Source organism: Ascaphus truei, chromosome 6 (assembly GCF_040206685.1).
Source record: "Ascaphus truei isolate aAscTru1 chromosome 6, aAscTru1.hap1, whole genome shotgun sequence".
NCBI classification, from domain to species: Eukaryota; Metazoa; Chordata; class Amphibia; order Anura; family Ascaphidae; genus Ascaphus; species Ascaphus truei.
In genome coordinates this window covers 62,804,450-62,828,622 of record NC_134488.1, presented here as the reverse complement: position 1 = coordinate 62,828,622, position 24,173 = coordinate 62,804,450, and the positions used below count along the sequence as shown (strand labels likewise).

General features: G+C 42.3%; 2 protein-coding genes across 5 annotated transcripts in view; both read left to right on the top strand.

Moving 5' to 3' along the window:
• LOC142497146 (protein argonaute-4) overlaps positions 1-19,273 on the top strand; it is a 29,145-nt gene extending 9,872 nt beyond the window's left edge. For 2 of the 3 annotated variants that reach the window (XM_075604566.1, XM_075604567.1), the window contains exons 4-18: positions 309-490; positions 847-983; positions 7,672-7,806; positions 7,929-8,016; positions 8,312-8,459; positions 8,976-9,095; positions 10,053-10,181; positions 10,550-10,683; positions 11,034-11,218; positions 12,479-12,638; positions 13,269-13,584; positions 14,306-14,440; positions 15,793-15,894; positions 16,622-16,821; positions 17,584-19,273. In XM_075604566.1, the coding sequence (XP_075460681.1) occupies positions 309-490; positions 847-983; positions 7,672-7,806; positions 7,929-8,016; positions 8,312-8,459; positions 8,976-9,095; positions 10,053-10,181; positions 10,550-10,683; positions 11,034-11,218; positions 12,479-12,638; positions 13,269-13,584; positions 14,306-14,440; positions 15,793-15,894; positions 16,622-16,821; positions 17,584-17,692 (2,280 nt within the window). In that variant the 3' untranslated portion in view covers positions 17,693-19,273. Of the gene's footprint in view, positions 1-308; positions 491-846; positions 984-7,258; positions 7,388-7,671; positions 7,807-7,928; positions 8,017-8,311; positions 8,460-8,975; positions 9,096-10,052; positions 10,182-10,549; positions 10,684-11,033; positions 11,219-12,478; positions 12,639-13,268; positions 13,585-14,305; positions 14,441-15,792; positions 15,895-16,621; positions 16,822-17,583 lie in introns of those variants that run through there. The other variant, XM_075604569.1, reaches the window with a different exon arrangement.
• Positions 19,274-23,733: 4,460 nt separating this feature from the next.
• The window catches only part of LOC142497147 (protein argonaute-1), a 50,899-nt gene continuing 50,459 nt past the window's right edge, over positions 23,734-24,173 (top strand). For both annotated transcript variants that reach the window (XR_012802186.1, XM_075604570.1), the window contains exon 1: positions 23,734-24,006. Coding sequence is in view for 1 of the 2 variants with exons in the window: in XM_075604570.1 (XP_075460685.1) it covers positions 23,850-24,006 (157 nt within the window). In the remaining variant the exon portion in view is untranslated. The remainder of the gene's footprint in view (positions 24,007-24,173) is intronic.

Genomic DNA, 24,173 nt, shown 5'->3' with positions numbered 1-24,173 from the left:
CTTTCTAATTTCATCCTGCTATCTTTTGGTGTGCCCTGATTTGTGTAAAAATGAAGTGCCCTGCTCTTATTCCATACACATTTTTTTTTTGTTTTAATAAATATACATGCACTTTCTTGAAGGCACACCTTGTTTTTTTTTTTTTTTTTTTTTTTAGACCATGCTTGGTATACGACGACAAATGTTTGCTATATTTGCTATTAAGATTTACCCGGTGCACATGCACACATTGTATGACTGTAAAGCTGCAGGTATAAAGTCTTCCTTTGCTATAGCATCCCATATAAAGTAGAACTTGCTGTCTGCAGGTTGACTTGGAAGTCACCCTTCCTGGCGAGGGCAAGGACCAGACTTTTAAAGTGACCATTCAATGGGTGTCTGTGGTCAGCCTCCAGCTTCTCTTGGAAGCTCTGTCCGGACATGTGAGTGAAGTTCCTGAGGAATCTGTGCAGGCTCTTGATGTCATCACTCGTCACCTTCCCTCCATGAGGTATTTACAGTACACCATCTGTTCACAGTTTGTGACCTACGACTTGAAGTACCATGTAATGCTGCGGAGGAAACCTTTTTTAAATCCATGCAATTTCCTCTTTGGAGCAAGCGTTTTTGTTACAAAAATGTGCAGTGATTTGAAATGGCCAACAATATTTAGCTATGTGTAGTATAATTCGATATTGCTGTTTAGAAGTGGACTATGATTATAGATATTACTTTCACTTTGTCAAGCCGCATGAAAGGTTTTTTGTTTGGTGAGGTGGGTGGATACTGCAAACATTGACTTGACAATGTTTTGTTTTTTATTTGGTACCTCATATGACTTGAAGTTTATTTCTTGTTTGTTTGCAGGTACACGCCAGTGGGACGCTCCTTCTTTTCTCCCCCTCAGGGTTACTATCACCCGCTGGGTGGGGGACGTGAGGTCTGGTTTGGGTTCCATCAGTCTGTTCGGCCGGCCATGTGGAACATGATGCTGAATATTGATGGTAAGAGACAGTATATAGATTACATTTGATGACACTCATGCTTGAATATATTTTTAAGACTCTCTGGTTGGCAGACTTTTGGGAAAATATGGAATATTAGCACTGAATATACCAAATAATTTTCTTTTGATGTTTACTGCATCTGCAATGTTCTCACCGTACCTGATGCATTTTCTGTTTGTCATTTTATTTCTGATGGTAGGTGCGATAAAGAGAAGTAAACCAATTTAGATGATTTAACATTATTAACGGTATCCAAGTTAAGGGTAACTATTATAAACAGAGAGCAGATGTTGGCGTTGCACACTCCTATCACAATCCGATGCAAAAGCGCTAAATGTGGTCTAAACCCAACTGAAACATTTCACTTTGGGGGGAAAAAAGCAGCATTGGACCCTGGAGATGTGGAAACTTTTTTAGACGTTCGTGAACCACATTTGGATGTTTCTTTCCTTGCACAAGATTTTGCAGCCTAATAAGTTTGCAAGCATTCACCAAACATTAAGTCGATGTGCATTCAAATTTAGATTAATATGCTAATTTTCGAAATTTTGTAAAATCTATAGATTTGCTTAATGTCGATACTATAAATAGGGGCGACAGCTTGTTTCGCTCACGGTCTATATTTTGCTGAAAGCTTGCAATTTTGCAAGATCGAAGACTAATTTTGTGACCTTATTAGCCCTTTTATGCTTGGCAAAACATTTTGCCAAATAAAAACTTGAAATGGGAATTTCTTCCTTGACGCGCACCGTTAGATTATAGACTCCACCTCCTGAGGTAGAACAGGAAGAAACTTGCACAGGCCATATAAAGGGCACATGTAGTGTTATTTTTCCTATCGTACCTGCTAGTAGGAGCTTGCACAAATGTTGATATTTTTATGGAGCTCCTTCGGGGATCCCTAGCCGGCAGGTAACCGCCTAAGGATGGGTCACATGGGGATAAGGGAGGGAGTCTCGGATGTACCTTCTCCCAGGCGCAAAGCGGCTGTAAGCCAGCCCTCATTGGAGGGTACATAAGCGGCAAAATTGCTTACTTCGTGGGGGCTGGTAGAACCTTAGCCAGCACCCCCACCTGTGCCTTCCAGTGTCTGCCTGGAAGTCCTGGTCTGACATAAGTACAGGGTGTCATCTGCTTTGACTTTCCTTCACATAGAGCGATGGAGTCTGATGTCGCTTAAAAGCGTCGAAACCCACGTGGATGCCTGGAAATTTGATGAAGATGGCACAGTAGTGCAGGAAAGCAGTTGACTTTTTTGAATTTTACCCATCAATTGCTGTCTGTCTTGGTGGCATGTAGTGCAATGGATATGGGGGGTGGGGGGGTCATTATCTTGTTTATGTATCCCACAGATGCCTCCTGCTATACAGGGTCTGAGGCTCCCTGAGAATCCAGTACAGGTGATATCAGTCCTAAGAAGGGAACTTCAAAAATCAAACACTTAACTTGTTCAGGATGGGAACTGCTGCCTGACGAGTAGACGTTGTGCAATACTTGCATAAAGCTGTTGGTTATGAAAGAGAATACTGTCCAGATTCAAGGTTTTCTAGGATGGTTCCAGTCTGCAATGCAGCAAACCTTTGACTCCTTTAATTCCGCTAATGTGCAGTCGGCACCCAGGCCACCTAGAGTAGTGTGTATCAGCGGCTTTACTCTGCATCATCGCAGGAGTCTGACTGTGAAGTTGCAGTAGGAACAGAGTTTCCTGACTGTCATCTGAGGAAGAAGTGAAGTGAGGGAAGAATATAAAACTTTTGCAGCAGAAGATATTGACAAGCTGGTGAAAGCAGTAAAAACCGTAATGAAAATGGAAGACATAAAAGCGCCTGAAGATTCAGGACCATATGTTTATGGGATTTCATAAAGGATTAAGGGTCTTTCCAGCGCATGCTGCGGTCAAGAAAGTGATTAATGCAAAATGGCAGCACCCAGATAAGAAACCATTCTTGTCCAGACGCTTTAATCAGATATAGAGGAAATCAGGGGAGCATCATTACCTATAGGAAAAAATAAATACAACCATAGTGCAAAACGTAATAACAAAATACACTAAAATGGCAGATCTCTCTCAAGAGAAAAAAGACGCTAGATGGTAACACTGTAACCACAGGCTAGCGGCAAGGAGCAGGAGGAAAGTGCGTCCAGGACAGAGACACAGAGTCAAAAGATAAAATACCAAACTTTATCCGACAATGATAAAATTGGAGGCTTACGAGATATCAGATGTTTAACAGCATTGGTGTATGGTAAAGTTGTTCGCCGAGTCGCGTTCTCGGAATCCCCGTACACTGCTGCCTTATCCACCGATCTCCGACCTCCGACCTCCTGGAGCCGATACGTCACATCCGGTTCTTTCAAATCGTATGGAAGACGCCACCGGAACTTCACAGCAGTCACTGTGACTGCTGTGAAGTTCCGGTGGCGTCTTCCATACGATTTGAAAGAACCGGATGTGACGTATCGGCTCCAGGAGGTCGGAGGTCGGAGATCGGTGGATAAGGCAGCAGTGTACGGGGATTCCGAGAACGCGACTCGGCGAACAACTTTACCATACACCAATGCTGTTAAACATCTGATATCTCGTAAGCCTCCAATTTTATCATTGTCGGATAAAGTTTGGTATTTTATCTTTTGACTCTGTGTCTCTGTCCTGGACGCACTTTCCTCCTGCTCCTTGCCGCTAGCCTGTGGTTACAGTGTTACCATCTAGCGTCTTTTTTCTCTTGAGAGAGATCTGCCATTTTAGTGTATTTTGTTATTACGTTTTGCACTATGGTTGTATTTATTTTTTCCTATAGGTAATGATGCTCCCCTGATTTCCTCTATATTGTGCTTTCTTGTGGACAATTGAAACAGTCCATTCAGGGTTTGAGTTTTTTCCTATAACACTCATTGCACTTTATGTTGTATATCATTATAGTATCACTTTAATCACTGCATGTTTGTTTATAAGTGTTGAGCGCCATCTAGTGTCTTTTGTGTATAGCTTTAATCAGTTATGTCCATTTGATCCAGTAGTGTCCAGAGCATGGGACATCCCTGTAGCGCAGACTGTCCAGAAGGTTTGCTATACCCCTAGATGATGGCTCATGTTTTCGGGATCCAATGGATAAATTGGCAGAATATGCATTGAATCTTCATGACAGCAGGGGCACTCTGTAAGCCCAATGTCGCGCCAGCCTGCTACCAGGTCACTAAGATTTGCGTAAGTTGGATGGAGGGCTTGGATGCAAAGATTTTCAGGGATCAGATCCTGAAGTTATTCCCTCTGATTTGCCTAGGCATCGATAACTTGAGTAATGCGTCTATAAGAATCCTGACGGCTATATGTATGGCCCTATGAACAGCTGCCTGCAGGGCATTATGCTGAAAGGCTTGCATTGTTGATACCATGTCCAAGAACAAGCTTTTCTCTGCCATTCCAATGCTGTGTTGTTCAGAACAGTTAGTGGACAAGTTCAGAGGACAAGGCGTGTGCTTTGCCCTGGACAAAAGATCAATCAAATCCCACAAATCTTGTGGCTCAAGACCTTCTCTGAAAGAATTAATATTCTACCAAAGCCTAGGAAGGCATTTATCTTCCTCGAGAACCAGATCAGGGGAAGATCTTCAAGAAGCAGGTCATTGGGTGGCACAAATTTCTCGACCAGCAAGTTTCTGACTCCAGAGATTGTTGTAGGAGGAAGACTGATTCTTCACACAGATCGCTGGGTACAGCAATTGCTAGAAAGGGGTATTCAATAAAATTTTGTAGAAAGGCTTGCAAGAAAATTTATCATGCCTTTGCCAGTATACCCAATCAAGAAAAGTCTTCTCAGACAAGCAATACAAAAGTACAGAGCAGTACGAGTAGTAAATCCGTATATTTGCAGGGAGCATTTCAAGATGGAGTCAATCAGGTCTGCCGTTAACATCTTGAATCCAGGGGATTTCATTGCCACGATATATCTGAAGAACTCATACCTGCACATTCTCATCTGCTGCGTTCATCAGAAGATGTTAAGATTTGCCATACTGGAAGTGGGTGAAGTGAAACACTTTATGTTCAGGGCTTCATCCTTTCGTCTGCCCCAGAGTTTTTACAAAAGTAATAACTCTGCCACAGCTATCAGAGCGCAGGTCATCTCAGTAGTGCCTTATTTGTACCACTGGCTACTAAAACCTGCATCGGAGCAGATTCTGAACAGTCGCATGCAGTATGTTCTGAGATTACTACAAGACTTTAGCTGGATTATCAACTGGAAAAAATATAACTTGACACCAGCACAGAGCATGCCGTATTGATGGGGCTGCGATTCAACACACACGTTACATGGTCTATCTACCACTTGAAAAAAGGGATAAGTCTGATTTTAAAGATCAGCCGTTTGAGAACTGACCCAAAAACATTACTGGGTCAGGCCATGAGTACTAAGACAGTCTGCTTCAGTAGAAGCCATACCGTGGACTCCACTACACAAGAACTCTTGAAGTAGGACAGAAACCCATGGTCACTTAGAAAAACCGTGCACACTCACCCCTGACCAGAGCTTCACTAAGGTGGCGGCTGCAGAAGGAAAACCTCCTAGCAGGATGTTCCTTGGAGACGCCGATATGAACAGTGCTACAGTTTGGCTGGGGAGTGAACTGGCAGAAATGCATGGTTGTGTCAAGGGGAAAAAAGGTTGCATTAATTATCTTGGAATTGAGGGCAGTGTCCAGAGCTCCAAAAGCAGTCCACGTTCAATTGAGAAGATTCAAATCCTATCAGGATTCAAACGGACAATCTGGTAGCCACGTATATAAACTGCCATGGTATGCACAAGGAGCCCAGCACTCAAGAAGCCACGCTGATACTCGCATGGGCAGGAAACGGCCTCTACCTGTCAGCAGTTCACATCAAAGGAGAATGTTTAGGCAGATTTCCTCTGTTAACAAAACACACATTTTCCTCAGTTGCCAGAAGATTCTCCAAGAAGAATAGTCGCTCCACCCGGAAGTATTTAATCAGGTAACACCCCCAGATGGGTTCGGCCAGAGATCGATCTGATGGCAAGGGCAAATTCAAAGTTCAGCTGCTTTTTATTCCCTCTATCAGAGCGACAATCTGGAACATTTGGACGCAACATGTGAATTCGGGCTGGCATATATCCTCCAGTTTCAATGGTTGAGTCCTCAAGAAAATCAAACCGGACAATGCAAGAGTGGTAGCCCTCCTTCCATACTGGCCTAGAATGGCCTGTCTCAACCAGTACGCCACCCCATCTTCGAAGGTTGAAAGTGACAGCCTGGAAGCTGTGAGTCAAATGCGACACATGGGATGGTCTTCACCCGTAATACACCCTACTACAGTCTCGTACGAAAGTCTCTATCAATACATATGTGAAGGTTTGGACATTTAAGAAGGGTATCGGAAGAGGCATTAGCCCAGAAGTGGCTTGCATTAACTTGATCCTAGATTTCTTAGGATTCCAGAAGGGGCTTAAACCGAACTCTATCAAAGTCCAGATTGCAGCTATTGACGCAGCCTGGTTACAACCAATTGCGGGTAGATCCCTTATAAACAGATTTTTGAGGGCTATCCAGAACATCAGACCCAGAGTTCAAGATCCAATGCCAATATGACATTTGAATCCAATATTGAAGGTGCTATGTACTGTGGCGTTTGACCCCTTGCAAGACATTGGTCTTAAAACCCTTTCTGAAAACTGCATTCTTGGTAGCTGTAAAATCGGCTACAAGTGTCTGAACTACAGGCTTTCTCTGTAAAAGAACCCTATTTAGGACTTCATGAAGATAAGGTGGTACAATCCCTCCATTACATCCAAAGGTTGACATAGTTCTTCTATACAAAATGAGATTTTCTACCTGCACTATGGCCGCATCCAGGGACTGGAAAGGAACCTGCATTCACTAGAGGTGAGGTGTTCTGCGGAATACCGGAGATATCCGGAATTTAGGAAGATACCTTACTCATCCTGTTTTCGGGAAAAATAAAGGAGCGAGTTTCAAAGAGGTCCATCGCAAAATTAATGATAGCAACAATATGGTTGGCGTATCCAAGATCCGACAGATTACAACAGGATTAAAAGATCACTCTACAAGAGCCAGTAGCAGTCCTGGGCAGAGAAAACACAGGCGTCGGCAGAGCAAATTTGCAAGGCGGAAACATGGAAGAATAGGCATACTTTCACAAGACATTACAAATGTAATGCACAAGTATTCCAAGAAGCTGCCTTTGGCATAAAAGTCCCGCAGGCTGTAATAGATTAAAATTGTGTTTGTCATATCTCTCTGCCGTAATAAATCCTAAAGGGGAGGTGCCTTTTTATAAGGCAGGTGCAAGTTTCTTCCTGTTCACCTTCAGATAGGTGGCGTCGAATGGTGTTGCCGTGATGGACTAAAGGAAAAATACGTTTTCGGTAAGCCAAATTCTCCATCTTGCAACTGCATTTAGGTAGTTACACATCTATAATTGCTCTCTTGAAATGCACTCTGGTCTCTTGGGCTAGGAAGATAATTTGAGTACACCTCCATAAATGGGTCGGCCATAAGCTGCCCTGATGGTTTGTGTGTGGGTTCTGTCTGCTCGCAAATGACCTGCTCCATGCTACTGCAACATAGCCGCTCCTCTTTGTACTCATTAGCCAAAGCAGAATGCTTTTGATTTGGCAATTTTTTTTCATTGAAATGTTCTCTTTTCCAGTTTCTGCCACAGCTTTTTACCGTGCTCAGCCTGTCATTGAGTTCATGTGTGAAGTTCTGGACGTTCAGAACATCAACGAACAAACAAAGCCACTGACAGATTCCCAGCGTGTCAAATTCACCAAAGAAATTAGAGGTGACTTATTTTATTTTTACTTGATGGGTTGCCCTGCTTTGTTTGCCTTTAAAAAATTTTTTTTTTTTAAATGTAGTCCTGGTGTTTAGTTTGAGAGACACAAACCTTTCTTTCCTGGTTAGGTCTGAAAGTGGAGGTTACACACTGTGGCCAGATGAAGAGGAAATACAGAGTTTGTAATGTTACCAGGCGGCCAGCCAGCCACCAAACGTAAGATACTCTTTTATCCAAGCCGAGCTCTCCAGGTTTTGTTATTCTAGGGCGGTGGTTAACACCTTACACTAGGCAAACAAAGTGACTGTACTTCAACAGTGGTTAGATATCCCCAGAACATTGTCTGTGGTTACCCTAAAACTTATTTACAGAATCTTAAACAAAATTCTGTATAGGGTTTTAGCACCACATTAAATAGTTGCATATAAAGGATATGGATGCCTTCATGTCGCTGGTGCTCTTCCAACAGCTATTATGTAGTCCTTATTATTTTGTGTGGGTTTCATTTCAGGTTTCCCCTGCAGTTGGAGAACGGTCAGGCTATGGAGTGCACGGTTGCTCAGTATTTTAAGCAGAAATACAACTTGCAATTAAAATACCCGCACCTACCTTGTCTTCAAGTGGGGCAAGAACAAAAGCATACCTATTTGCCACTAGAGGTAAGTGGGATCATGTACCACAAACCTTTTGAATCGTTGGTTCCAAATCAGCCTGAAGTGCCGCTTAGAGGCAGTATTGGCGAAGGTTACATTGCAGCTTTCACATTGTCCAAACCTGCTGTGTAAATGTAGTCATGCAGCTATGGGAGCCAGACAACATTTACCAAAATACGTTTATTGGATAACTTTATTTTTTTTTTCTATCCTGGATTCCAAAAGCACTTTGCACAGTAAACCTGGTTTTATGGAATATGCTTCATAGGGGTCAGAACAGTCCAAGGTTAAAACATTTGTGAAGTGGGACTTCTCTCTTTTTTTTTTTTTTCTTTTTTTAAAGAGATGGTACTCCTCTGAAATTGTACTGGATATCGACTCACTGGTTTATTGAGGATATTGGCATCCTATATTTCCTTTTCCATAACTAGAGACCCTTATGCATGTCTCTTCATTCACATCTAGTCCAGTTACACACTCTGATGGAGTATATAATCGTTAAAAGGATTTAACTGTTACCAGGTCTGTAACATTGTGGCCGGCCAGCGATGCATCAAGAAGCTGACGGACAATCAAACCTCCACTATGATAAAAGCCACAGCCAGGTCTGCCCCGGACAGACAGGAGGAGATAAGCAGGCTGGTGAGTGCTCCAATACATTCTGGGTTTCAGGTTTGACGAAGCTTTCCTCTAGTATGCTATTTTCCAACAGTATTCGCCTTTCCCTTTAGCTGTGGGTGCGTGGGCTTCTTAACGAGTTGAAGCAAGCAAATTCTGCTCGTGCATGTCCATATTACATCTGCTGCAAATATAATCCACTTTCTCGTTTCTGGGATGTCGCAAATGATTTCTGTTCTTGTTTTCAATACATTTTATGAAAGAAAGATGAAGCAAGTCGTACAGAACTTAAGAGGCAACACATTATTAATTTGGCTGTCTTTCAAATGCTTTAATCGTCAGTCAACGGGGGAATAAACTCCCCAAAAAGTATATGGGGTTGATAAACAGAATCTTTAGGTCTTCAGCAGAACAAAATACATTAATATCAAGGAATTGATAGAGGGACAAAATGAAGGATACCAGAGGACCTTCACAGTTGTAAATGTTGTGGGAGCTAAACACTACAAATTGCGTAGCTGGAAGGAGATGTGCATGGGTACAAAGTCGCACACTAAGCCCCAGATATTTTGGAATTGCCTAACCATTTCTTAGGGAAAGGGGCACAATTGCATTTATTTGTAAGGCTGTGACGTACTTTGTGTGGTCTTAGTTTATTTAGAAATGAAAGCATGAACCAGACCTTGTTCTGCTGGAGTAGCTTCTGCTATTGGTAACTTTTGATTGGGATGTGTGCCAATTCTATCATTTCAAAACCTTTGCTTTGTTAGGAATGATTCTTCTTGAGTTTTATAACGAAACTGACTGAAGAAATAACATTCAAATATTTTGTGTGGGGCTTCTTTGCCCAAGTTAGAGGAGTGCACATCTTTGCTGCTGCTTGGCCTGTAGTTCTTTGCAGGTCCTTCCCAGCTTGCAAGGGTTTTGATGTTGTGGTTTCTGGAGATGGTGTTGCTTAATATGTCTAATCTGACCTCCCAGGTGAAGAGTAACAGCATGGTTGGCGGTCCTGACCCATATCTGAAGGAGTTTGGCATTGTCGTACACAATGAAATGACTGAGCTTACAGGCAGAGTATTACCAGCCCCAATGCTTCAGTACGGAGGCAGGGTAAGAACATTCATATTCCTCTTCCAACCTATTACAGGACAGTCCCTAGCCTTACTACCTGCTAAGGTCTATACTGGTCAACATACCACAACTGCAGTGATATCAGGTGATGTTAGCGTGGGGCTATTTAAAAGCACCATTGACACCTAATCAGCTACTTACCCAATGCACACCATAAGCATCCTTAATGTTTCACTGGACATTTCTGCTACTTGTGTCCACCATCTTTCCATATGTAAATGAACGTGTCTTGCTGATTACTGCTCATTGGTTTTGGACATATGTTCTTTAAAAATATACTTGGTCTGTGATATTTTTTGGGGGGGCCTCGAGCGTCACTGACATGCTTGCTTGTTTGCTATTCCCAGAATAAGACTGTAGCCACACCGAACCAGGGTGTTTGGGACATGAGAGGAAAGCAGTTCTATGCTGGCATTGAGATAAAAGTGTGGGCTGTTGCTTGTTTTGCACCACAGAAGCAGTGCAGAGAAGACTTGTTAAAGTGAGTGTGACCTACACATGAGGTTAAAGGGTGGAAAGAGGGGGGGATGACATGCATTTTAATGATCTATCCAAGCAAAATGACTTTTTGAAAGAGTGCCAGGCATAATCTTATTACTTTCATTGAGACCTATCCTTTCGCCACACCCTTCCCTTCCCCCAGTGTCAACAGATTAACCATCCCTTTTTGTTTGTATTTTGTTTCTGCTTCCTTTTTGCACTTGTCTTCTGCTTGCTCACTAAATGTGTTGCATGCTCCCTATTGTGATCCTCTTTTTACTTTAATATTTGTCTGTAGCTGCTGGAATGGATCACAATGCATAATTTATATGTCTTTGTTATTTTTAATAGGAGTTTCACGGACCAGCTACGTAAGATCTCGAAGGACGCGGGAATGCCGATCCAGGGCCAGCCATGCTTCTGTAAATACGCGCAGGGCGCGGACAGCGTGGAGCCCATGTTTAAGCATCTGAAATTGACATATGTTGGATTACAGCTCATCGTGGTTATCCTGCCTGGGAAGACTCCAGTCTATGGTAGGGATTGAGTAGCTAACGCCTTTGCTATCTTTAAGGTGGTTGTGTAAAGGTTTAGTGGTTGAACAGTGCGGTCTGAATCCTAGAACATATCCATGGAAGGAAGCAGCTGAAATTTGCAGTACTGTTGCTGAGCTATTTAACAGCTCGAGTCCTTCCTGGCAAGATAGAAGTGCCTGTATTTCAATGCATGTGATTGCTCTGCTTAACAACCAGTAAGGGATATCTGGATAAAAAGTTACACTTTAGTCTCCATCCGTTGAAAGCACTAGTTTCCAGTTGGCATTTGCAGAGGCGTGGTACATTGCATGCTGGGGGAACTTCATTGTCAAAATATCTATAATGAATATGGTAGAATGTGTGTAATGAGCATCTGAAGAAACCACAATAATATCCTTGTCTACAACGAAAAACTGTTTCATAGGAACTAGAGAGCTTTGAGGGTTATTGGGGCACGTCGGCTGTTTAATGCTTTGACAGTTAAGCAACTCCTTGAATAGCAATGGGCTGCATGCCTCTGGTTAAAAACGTGTTTTAGATATTCAATGAAGATTTCCTTAGTGCTTTTTTCTTTAAGCAAAAGATTTAAGTGGTATGAATTTCCAGGCCTTTAGTTCATATTGAAGCATGTTTGTTTTTCAATATGAATGGGTTCTCTTTGATTTTCTTTGCAAACTCAGCTACGCTTATAGTGCCGGCGACGTCGGGCTGCGGTCGCTGGAAAAATCAAATTGATATTTCCAGCGATCGTGACTAAACAGTCGCGCTTACTATAAGCACACACGACGGCGGCAATGAATTTGATTTGACGTTGCTGTGGCCGGCACTATAAGCGCAGCCTAAGGCCTCGGACATTGTAGCATTGACAGTGCTCAGCAGCGCTGACGCTCATGCTCTCCTGCTCAAGCAGGAGTGTTTTTTTTGTCCCTGCATGAGCGTCAGCGTGCGCGCTTGTGAGCCAGGTGGGACGGGATACGGGGCTAGGGCGTCACGACGCCGACGTCACGGACTGCCATTGGCTTTTGGCAGTCACGTGACCGGCCCTCCGCTTCCCTCAGCGGGAAAACGTAAATTTCCCTGTCGGCTGCAATTCCACACGCCTGCGGAAGCGCCGACTAAAGCCGCGCTGATAGGGATAATGTTTCCCCTCAGCGCGGCTCTGCACGCCTCAGCATGGTCTTTTTGACCATGGCCCTGGCCTGATGGGCCTTAAGATTTTGTCCAGGGTTAATTAGGTTATTTCCTTCTGCTTTCCCACAGCTGAGGTGAAGAGAGTAGGTGATACACTCCTTGGCATGGCCACTCAGTGTGTCCAGGTGAAAAATGTGGTTAAGACCTCTCCTCAAACACTCTCCAACCTCTGCCTGAAGATAAATGCGAAGTTGGGTGGCATAAACAATGTTCTGGTGCCTCATCAAAGGTAAGAGTAAAATGGTGTAACAGCCTTTTATATGAAATATGGCGTCCGTGCGGATTGCACTGTAACATTGCTGTAACATTGTACTTCTATATAGTGGAATTTTATGTAGCAAAATTAATTTAAACAAATCTAAGGTAGCCATGAGGTGAATGCTACTGCTGAATTATGCTCAAGTGCAGTTTGCACAGGGATGTCATAATAAATGTTTGAAAATTACTTTTTTAAATTGTAAGCGGTTTTATTTATATTTTTTGGTTATCAAAACCTCCTTCCTACACATTTAGATAGGCAACTTCACCTGTGCAATAAATTATAAACGTTCCCTTGTGTACGATTTAATTGTAGTATCTGTACAAAGGGTTTATATTCAACAAGTGACTCTTTTTTGTGTTTGGCGCTGCAATACATTATTCAGTCCCTTCTCCATAGATCTTAGTTATAGTTTGTGTCTGCAGCACTGGAAGATAGGGTGACCTCCCTCTGTAAGGAGCAGATACTGGGTTCATGTTACCACTTTGTCCCCTGTCTATTTTGGGCCAGCTGCATTTGGATGTTTTAGTTACCACGATAGACGCGTCCTGTTTTATCTGTTTTCTTGGGGTGCGTTACCCATACACTTTGTTGTTGCAGGCCCTCTGTATTCCAGCAGCCTGTTATTTTCTTGGGAGCGGATGTTACTCACCCCCCAGCCGGAGATGGTAAGAAACCTTCAATTGCCGCTGTGGTCGGCAGCATGGACGGGCATCCCAGTCGCTACTGCGCCACTGTGCGCGTGCAGACCTCCCGCCAGGAGACCGCCCAGGAGCTGCTGTACAGTCAGGAAGTTATCCAGGACCTGAGCAACATGGTGCGAGAACTCCTCATCCAGTTCTACAAGTCAACCCGCTTCAAACCCACCCGTATCATCTATTACAGAGGAGGGGTGTCCGAGGGCCAGATGAAGCAGGTGAGCTTGAGCAGATATCTACAACCTGGTGTGCAGTTGGGTTGCATAAATGCTGTCTCAAAATATAGCATTCGTATGCACTAGTAGAATGGAGTAAAACTAGATGTATTCTCTTGAGCGGCACATTGATGGGCATCAGCAAGGAAAAAGGTGATTCAATCTCTCTGCAATTTCGTAATGGGACATTTGGTCGCGGCCGTTTCGCCGTAACCAAATGGCTGCCAGCGTTCGGCCGCAGACGGACCCTCCGCTGCAGTTTATCTGCCACAGGAATCCCTGCCGCCAGCTGCTTCAAAGGTAAGTTTTATTACCGTTTAGGGGGTTAATTTAAGGGGTTTTAGTGGTTGGGGTATAGGGTTTGAGTAAATGCTTGGGGTAGGGGGTTTTAGGGTGAGGGTTTAGGCACTTACCCTAGCGGCGAAGTGGCTGGCTGAGGCAGGTTCCGGCGGCGGGACGAGTTGCGGCGAAGCACCCGACGGCCTTTTGGTCGCTACGAAACGGTCGCAGTTTAGCCTTCTATAGCTTTTCTCTTCGTTATTCGTGTTGTGGCAGACAACGGGGATAATGAGCATTATATACTGTGCAGCTCTTATCGAAGCCTCCAGGCACTGGTAATTAAAAAAAGAAATCATGACCTTAAAACCACAAATGTCCAGTTGACATTAACAGAGACCTGATGCAACTTGTGTTCCTTAACCTTGTGTTGTCTTTGCGCACTTAGGTTGCATGGCCAGAGCTTATGGCTATTCGGAAGGCTTGCATCACCCTGGAAGAAGATTACCGACCTGGCATAACCTACATTGTTGTGCAGAAGAGGCATCACACCAGGCTTTTCTGCTCTGACAAAACAGAAAGGGTATGTTTGAGGGGCAGCTCTTCTGAAAGATGCGGCAAGGCTGGAGTATATATTGTTTGGCAGGGAAAGTATTTATTTATTTTTAGACCATTATTGCTGATTATAAAGGGCAAATGCTTGTTGGTTTGTCACAAAGATAAGCTGCTAGAAAAAGATTAAAGGCATCATGACCAACAATAGATTAAAGTGCACAGACAAGGGTGAGGAAAGTGAAAATGAAGAACAAACCACCTCCAAATTTAGTGACCAATAGTGCTAATGTAAATGTTGGTGCCCCCAAAAAATGAACCACACGTGTTTTCAGTTCTTCAAATATAGAAGATAGCCAAATGACTGTGCCTAATGGTAAAGGACAACAGCAATTGTTCATATAGCACGCTCTTCGCAAGGTGTTAACGCTTTGCAGCTTTCTGCAGCTTCTTGGAGGTGCTTCATGCCTAAGATTGTAGCAGGAGAAGAGCAAAAAGCACAAAAACCACAATTGCGCAAGTTTTTAATAATCCTTCATGGGTAGTATTGCACTTACAAAGGTCATTTTTAAGCCAAGCTTATCTGAGAGTTTTCGGGGTCCTTCCATACACCTGACCCAGCGTTTACCATGTTGCCGCCGATCGAGAGCCCTGGGGCATTGCAAGAAGGTGACGTCACTCATTGCGCGAGTGAATGCAGAAGCCTGAGGGAAGCTTACAGTGTGATGCTCCCAATTTTGCCCCCTAGGTGTTTCTTGAAATGCTTCACTTAAAGCAGCAAAACCTGTAGCCCTCCGTAGGGGGTGCCGGTATCTGAGTTTAAATGTCCACGTCACGCGGGCCAATTGGAAGCCGCAACGGATGACATCACAGCTTCCTATTGTCTTGCGGGGACATTTAAGCCTCCATTATGTTAGGCCTACAAGCTCCTTGGCTGAGGAGATACTGGCACCCTCTACTGAGGTAAGAATTACTGGAAACAGGATTACCCGAGCCAAAATTAATACAGTTCAGCTATATATAATGCTATTGGCCTTTGTGCATTTTTTTTTTTTTCATCTGAAATTGTCATTAGTTGTAAGTGTCTGTATGGAGGTTTCGGGCCTTCAGTTTTTTTGTATTTTTTTGTGTGTGATATATTTTGAGAGCTCTACAATTTATCTTTTTGATTTTTTTATCAAGATTTCTTCATGGTTTTCGATGTGTACATTTTTATATATATAGCCGCTGTAATTTTTGTCCATCTCGTGCGCTGTATTTTTATATTTTGAGTTCCTGCTGAAGGTCAGACGTTAAGTAATGGTTGGCTGCACAAACCAGTCACACTTTGCTTTTTGTAAACGTTTCGCAGTATAATGTGCCATTTTCCCATCCATGTTTTAGGTGGGAAAAAGTGGAAATGTACCAGCCGGAACTACAGTGGATAGCACTATTACCCATCCATCAGAGTTTGACTTCTATCTCTGTAGCCATGCGGGCATTCAGGTACTATTGTTTATTGTAACCGTTTTTACCTTTATAAAGCAAATTCATCGGCGCCTTTAACTGGGCTAAGGATTCCCTTTTTCATTATGTGCCCAAAAATTGGTTTAATTTCTTTAAACACGTGTGAAAGACAAGGCTGTTGATCGCCTGGTATAGTTTTCCATTTCGGGGACACATTTGTGGGGCAGTTGGTACATAATGTGGGCTTTTAGTTGCCTTTGAAGTGGGGGCTCGTATAACTTTTGCAGCCAAGTGACATCACTTTGCTGCGTAACCCACTGAGAGTGAAGGGATTAACATGTTGGTTAAATCGCCTCTAGCTACTCGTTTCCAGCGAGCTTTATTTTATAATATAGTATTTTATTTATTTCTCTCCTCAAAATGCTTTCCTTGCTGATATGTTTATGAACCATTGGTTCAAGTCGGAACAAAAATGGCTAAACTGGAATTGGGTATTAAACTAGATTGACTGCGTTTGCAAATGTACATTTTTCTTCTCTGTAATCAATTTATTAGGTAACTTTTTTTTTTTAATGTGTTCCCCATGGGAAATGTTTCAGGTTTGTCTGGGGTAAACCAATTTTTTGAGCACCAAGTGAATTAATTTCTGGATAAACCGGAAACCACTTTAACTCTACAAGGTTTGTCAAACCTGATTCTGTCCAGATTGTCTGCTGGTTACTTCTTGCCTTTTGGCTGACCATTTAAATGCCCTTTCCCTTTGTAGGGAACCAGTCGTCCATCTCATTACCAAGTTCTCTGGGATGACAACTGTTTCACTGCTGATGAGCTGCAGTTGCTGACCTACCAACTGTGTCACACGTATGTGCGCTGCACGCGCTCCGTCTCCATTCCGGCTCCCGCATATTACGCACGGCTGGTGGCTTTCAGGGCGCGGTACCACCTTGTGGACAAGGATCATGACAGGTGAGCAGCACTAAAGGAAAGTTGGCAAAGACTAGATTAATAGTGATTTCACTATGTTTGAGCCCTCCCGGGTGAAGTTGGCTGAGTAGAGTTTACTCTTTGCTGTACAAATATCAACCCATTCTCTGCCATGTCGGCAACTTGTTCTATTTTGTCTGGGAACAGAAAAATGCATTACTTGGTTGTCTGAGGGGGTGAAAAGACTGTTTGAGGCTTTCTAGGTGGAAAGCCACTGTCTTTTATTGAAAAGCAACTTGAACTGTTCAATTAAATAACTGGTCGATTTAAAATGTAGCTTGTTTTAATGTATGTAGGTAATATATGGATTGGTGTCCTGATCTTTAAAAAGTTCTCTTGACTTAATCTGAATAATTGTGGTGCTGATGGGCTCTTATATAATTTGTGTTTTTAATACACCACACAGCTTTTTATTTTTAACCATATTGCTCTTGTAAGGCGCTTTTTTTTATTTTTTATTTTATTTTTGCTGGAGAAACAGAAATGCTAGAATAGGATTGTAGCTCAAGGGAAATCCGAGAAGAGGTAGTTGGAGCCAATACAGTAAAATTAGAAACTTTCGGCGTTGATACATGATTATGATAAATATTGGGGAGTGCCTTAAAGGAAAAGGAGAACTGGGTTTTACAGCATCTTGGGGGAAAATGGGTCAGCAAAGTGGTCTTAATCTGCAGTCAACTCCTATGTTGCAATGCGCACACACTCTTGTTAGTCTGGCTAATTCCTCCATCTCCTGTTTTACAGCGCTGAGGGAAGCCACGTATCTGGTCAGAGCAACGGCCGTGACCCCCAAGCTCTGGCCAAAGCCGTTCAGATTCACCACGACACCCAGCACACAATGTACTTCGCCTGACAGCGCTACAAGATACTGCACCAGCCATCCTCTCCCCTCCTCATCTGAAGGCCCTCCATTTTGTTTTTCAAAGGTCTCCTCCAGCTCTTGTCAGGGACCAGCTCAGTCACTTGGCTTCCCACCAGCACATTTCGGACTTTTGCACTGAATCTAATCTTCACGGTCACATCTGAACGGAGGATAGACATGGATTTTTATTTTATTTTTTGTATTTAAGTATATCAAAAACTTAAAGGACCGTCTTCTGATGCATTGGACTGAATCTTTACCTCAAGCTCACAGAATATCTGAACATTTGACTCCACATGGTTTTTTGTTCTATAATTTAATTTTTTTTGCAAGCCAGCCTTTCCCATCCATCCCTGGTTTTAACACAAAATGACATGCTTTTGTCTTTACGACACGCTGCTTTGTGAGTATATACATATATGGTAAAGTATAATTGTGTGGGGCCATAGACTTGCTAAATGAGGTTTTTAGTCTCTACTGTAAAATACCTTTTTAATGTAATTTTACAGGTATTGCAGTCTGTCAGGTTCTTAACCTTTGCAATCTTGTGCTTTTTAGCAAGTACAAGCTGCAAAACTATTGCACTATAATGCAGATGAATTGAGGTAGGTTTTGTTTTTCTGTAACTATTAAATGAATGTGTAATATGAGTAAGATTTAATATAAGGGCCACATGGCTACCACTGCCATGTGTTTCTACAATGCAGGTTGCCATTCCTTCTCTTCCCACTGTCCTCCCCAAGAGACATTCACTTCCCAACACAACAGTATGTATTTTCCAGCACAGTGAAACGCGCGTGTTATGCTGCTGTGGTTTGATAACGTTTTTACTCTTGTAGGAAAGGGGGCTACCTTTTGGCAATAAAACCTTTTAGCAGCCTCGGACAGCATTTTCATGTTCACCCATTTTTTAGGCATAGTCCCTGCATGTGCGCTCAGCCAGTTTGTTGAAATGACATCCGGAATTCGTGGGGCTATTTTTACAACACGAGAATAAGACTTTCAATACCGAAGTTCAGGCTCTCGGTCCAACTTTAAAACACGCCTGTTAATCTAGCCACGTGTTTTATTGAAATACCAAATTGTAGGTGGGAAGTAGTCTCTGCTTTATTTAATCTCTTCAGTGTACGAGGGACCTGCACAGCAATGGGGCGTTCTGACAACAAAGAGAGACGCAAAGATTTATACCAGCATTTACAGTTCTTGGTGGTTGTCTCTGCATTAAGTACAGCTCAAAGTCGTCTTTAATTGCAAGCGTAAGACAAATGAGTTTGCATGAGATGTTTTTCCATATAACAATATAACATCACCTGAGCAGCATTTACATAAAATGGGTTAAAACTCCCAACTCCCCAAATGTATATTCCGTACGCCCTTTGTTGCCAGAAATTGCTGCATTATTTCCCTCAATTTAGAAGGCATCCCGTAAACCACCTCCAGTTCTGAACTGACCTGTAACATGTTCTGTGAGATAGCGAGACTCGCTCCAGCGCTGTTTCTCTATAAATACCTCAAAGCGTTAAAAAAAAAAAAAAGTTCACTGCTTTAACCGGCTCAAACCTTTCACATTTTGTTCTGTCTGGCAGCGTGACTACAAGTTAGAGTTTCTTTCGGTTTTTCTACTTTTTTTTTATTTAGACACCCACGTTAGAAAAACAAAATATTACCTCACTTTGCTAGTGGAAATTATCTGAACCTTTTGGGGTGAGACTCTATTGCTGCTTTTGGCTTCATTGCTGCTTATTAACCCCTTCAGTGGCGGGTGGCCTGCCATGCATTTCCTGGGCCTCCTTGACACTGGAGAGGCGTCTCCTTTCATGAGTAGCTTGTTAAAGCTGCAGTTTATTTCTACGGCAGGAAGACCTTGCTCATAACCCGATCTTTCTACCCTGTGTGATGATGCAGCGTAGCTCTACAGACATCCAGCTCCGCTTTGAAGGTTCGGGGTCAACTATGTATCTGGTGCTCACAGGTGCCACCCTATAGCCCACAGATGTTTTTGTATGGGGTAAGATGGCTTTAGGGAGAGGAGCATGTCGGCAAGGTACGGTCTTCTCTAATACAACGTTAGATGGTTGGATTGGAAGTGTGCAGACCTACCCTGTAATCATTCATTTTGCTACATATGAATAAAATGTTAGCGTTGCGTACAACACTTCGGATGATTTGCTGAACCGCTTGAATTTTTTATTTTTATTTCCTCCTGCCAGAGGGACCTACAGCACATTAGTGCATGTTATCGCTTGCATTGAGTTTCTGGCCCATCTGGCATTGAAGGGGTTTTAAACGGGACATGCGCAGCTGAGGTGACTTACAGTGTTTAAAACTACCGCATTCTTCATCTGTGCACCAGGCTCCCCTAATACTTAGTGCCATGAGCTTGTCTAATGCAGACTTCATTACAAGTTCCAGCTGCCTGCTTGTGATTCTAAGGAGGTGTCACTTGCGCTTTACTGTACATATGTAAAACTGAGCCGGTATACAGAAAATAGAGCAAATATCTGTACAGTTTGGGAAAGTAGGATTTGCAGAGTCTAATGTCATAAGAACGCAATACAGCACATTTTTGTTTTCTTTTAGTTATGGTTAGAGGTAAGGAGGGTGATAGGGCGGGCGGTTTGGTGTGAAGTAGGTATATGTTTGTAATTTTTAAAACACTGCAGAGATTGTGTTGCAGCAATACTATTGTGAACTGTTGACTTTTTTTATATATTGTAATTAGATGCAGGGTTTAGTGGTGACGACCAGTCTCGGAGATGTGTAGTTTGTGTGCACGTGTCAATCAATGGGAAGATGTGCATTTTCTTGGGATTTTAGAACGGAAGAATGGGGTGGGAGGGGTGGGATATAGTTAGTCAGGCACTGCTAAGACTCCTTTATTCTTTCTCTTTCCCCTCATTTATCAGGAGACTACACAAACCTGTGGTAGGATGTAAGAGCCAAGATGTCTCATTCCTCAGCTTATTGGACTGTTAAACATGGCAAAGCACACTTCCTTATTTCTCTGGCAGTTCTGAATCTCTTCTCACTGTCAGAGGGCCTCAATGGACTTTCTTTATAAACCTGCGATCGTACATCCATTGACTTAATGGCAGTTCTCCTGCGACTGGCACAATCGCAGCTTAATGAATAAGGCCCAGTGAGTTGTAGGCTCATCTCCCCGAATGGTTGATGCAGCTTCAAGTGGCTATATTGGTGGGTGCATTAAGCAAGCACTTTGAGTTATGAGTAGATGATGGCAGCAGCCCGACTAGTGTGGATATTGGTAACCAGGTAAGTTTTTGTAATCTGTTGCTACAACAAATATTTGTTTATGTTCTGAGGTAGATCGCTAGTTGAAAGGTGTAGCATAAGACCTAGGACTCCTAACTGTAACACTTGTGCTAATGACAATCTTACAAGTACCATTGTCATCTGATTGTGGCATAATCCATAAAAGAAACACCTTTTTGGTTGTCATCCTGAAATTGACCACAAGTAGGTTATTCAATTTTTTTTAAATTTTTTTTTAATGTCTTTTTGATCCTGGAGATCAAGGTTTCATTGTAGCTTGTGGTACATTTGCATTGAACCAATACTAGCGTTATTCCAGCATTTTGTACATAAACTTTTGAGGTGTAGCTTCCGGGGTTTAAACATCCAGGACACCTGCTGAATTTCTGCATTGGTTCAATAAAAGGCACTGCAACCGCCTATTTCTTTTATTTTAATTTTATTAACCCCGACCCGACCTCCCGCACCTCCACAGCATTACCGCAGTGAGACGTGGCTTCCACTTCCTACCTTCACACTTGCAGCTGGATGCATTTTCTGTGTACATGTGTAGAAATATTGTAGCTTGTTAAAAGATGGCATCACCTGCTTTCTTTGAGGGCATTTTACAAACTTTCAGCTTTTCTTTGGGCTAATTTTATTATCTCCTTGTGACATTGGACGTGTTATTGTAATATCACTTTTATTTTTTCTTAATCCCCCCCAGCAAATAGGTGGATAATACTTACCATGGTTCCTAATTTCTATAGTATTTCTATGTTTAGAAAGGGGGATCCTTGTATAAAGTTTGCGTTCAATTTTTGATGTAAATTTTGTTTCTATATTGTTGCTAGACTTGTAATGTTTAAATCGTGTTTTATTAAATTCTGAATGGATGTGTCTATAGCAATACGAGGTAAATTTATTATAAATTCTTTTCTAAGCTATTTAAGGGCGGTTTAGCGGCCCCTGTTGCTAGATTGAGATACTGGCTGTTTTTTATTTTAATTTTTTGTTCTGTTTTTATTTTAACCTTGCAGGGATATTTTTGTTTGTGTCTAAAGTAAAATATACCGGCAATATGCCAAATTTGTCTTGTTTCATTTTTCCTTCCAAATCTCGAATGGGCTGTTTAGAGAAGAAAGTATAATACATGGATAGATCAGATATATATCTATTGACTGACCTACTTTTTGAGGTGTAGGTGTTCATTTACCTCCAGTAATCCATTTTAGATTAAAACTATGGTGGTAGAGGGTAGAAGTGTCTTAAAAGGACTATTTATTCCTGCACAAGGGAGGTGGAAAGTGACATTGTAGTAAATACCACACTGCATTTGTTCCTATTTCGTTTGACCACATATATATAATTTATAAAGCCACATGTAATTTTATAAAGCACTTAAACACTGGGAGCCTGCACAAAGTTGACAATTCCTGCGGTGAATTAGTTAATGTTTGAGACCTGATGCATTTTCAGCTTGAAGAGAAGACCCCTTGGCAAATAGGTTCATAATTATTTAAAGCAGGGGGTGGCCAACTCCAATCCTCAAGGGCCACAACAGGTCAGGTTTTAAGGATATGCCTCCTTCAGGATAGGTGGCGCAATCATTGACTGAGCAACCTGTGCTGAAGCAGGGATTCTTAACCTGAGCTGTTGCCGTTGAGGACTGGAGTTGGCCACCCCTGTCTTTAAAGGTTCTGCCCCATTTAGCGGACAAATGTCGACTTGTAATTGGTTCCAACTATCAATCGCCCCTTTTAGGAAACAATATTGCGTTATTTGCATCCTGTATAAAAGCGTTTCATTTTCTTCATGTCCACTGAAAGCATGCTCAGCAGCTACTTATCAAACATAAGTAATCATACCATCACTAATCAAAGATTTAAAGTAATTATGAAGCAGATGTTGGTCAAACAGACACATAAGCAGCTGATGTGTTTTAATTCAGTGTTCCCAATGAAAAGCCAGACCTATTCATGTTTCACCAGAAAGAATGAAAACCTTTAAAGCTGGCTGGCTTCCTTAGAAACATGTTATTGCACCAAGTTGTTGTTTAACAAACCAATTCATCCCCCGCAACATTAAACTGCTCCCTTTAAAAAAAAAAAAAAAAAAAAAAAAAAGCAAATGTTTGCATAAACATTTCTCCAGAACACAACTACGGGAGACTGTTATAAGTGTGGTCAAAGGGAACGTGGTTGCGAACCCGAAAACGGAAAGTCACCATATAAAATATTTGAAGATGTGACCAATCGTATATATAAGCTTTCTATGTGACAATATGGTCATTCCAAGCAATCCTATATAACAATATATTCCCCTGAGAGCTCTAGTAAGGTTTCATTAATCTGTGTAGAGGGACATTTCAGTCTATTAAACATCATTTAGTGACTGTCTGAGCCCTACTTACAAAATAAAAGCAACAACTAATTTACCATATACAAAATGTATGCATAACGGAGATGCCGTGCCCACTGTTAATTTATTGCTCTAAATGGACCAACGTTGGTGAGGTGCAAATTTTGACTTTGAGAATTTGCTCCATATAATGAACCATAATAGAACTGCCATAAACCACCTTTATAATCAGCTATTTAACCTATGTACTATATTATGGTAAGATAATGACACTACAACTTCCCATATCAAGTTAGTTGAACATATTTTCCCATGCTCTTATTGCCAACTAAAGTCTCAATATACGTCTGTGATGGAATGCACTGCAATGAAAGTGGTTTTACAGTTATAGGTTTGTTACATATCTAATAAGGCATAACTGGCTAGAAACTGATCTGAAGATGCTGCTGTAGATTTTAAATAAAGTTCTTCTGCAAAAACGCGGAGGGTAAGGAGTAAGCCTCTGATTGGCTGCAGTGCTCAGGGGCAGGGACGCATGCGTGGGCATGCTGGAAGGCTGGGGGAACAGAGAAGCAGCAGCTGCACCAGCAGAGCAGGCAGGGAGCTCCTGGGAGCAGCTAGACTGCACTGCAAACGGGGTGAGCTCCGGCTGCGTTGGGTGTATGGGATGGAAGCAGAGCCTTCAACGGCAGGTAAGGCTGGCACATCATGTACTTGAATGAAGGGAGCGAGGGCTAGTGCATTGGAGGTTATGGGAAGCATCAGAGGATGGGGAAATGGATGGGGGGTGGGGAGTTTCTAACAGACTGCAACTAATGGTTATAGAGACCCACTAAAGAAATGCAAATTCGGAATGTCT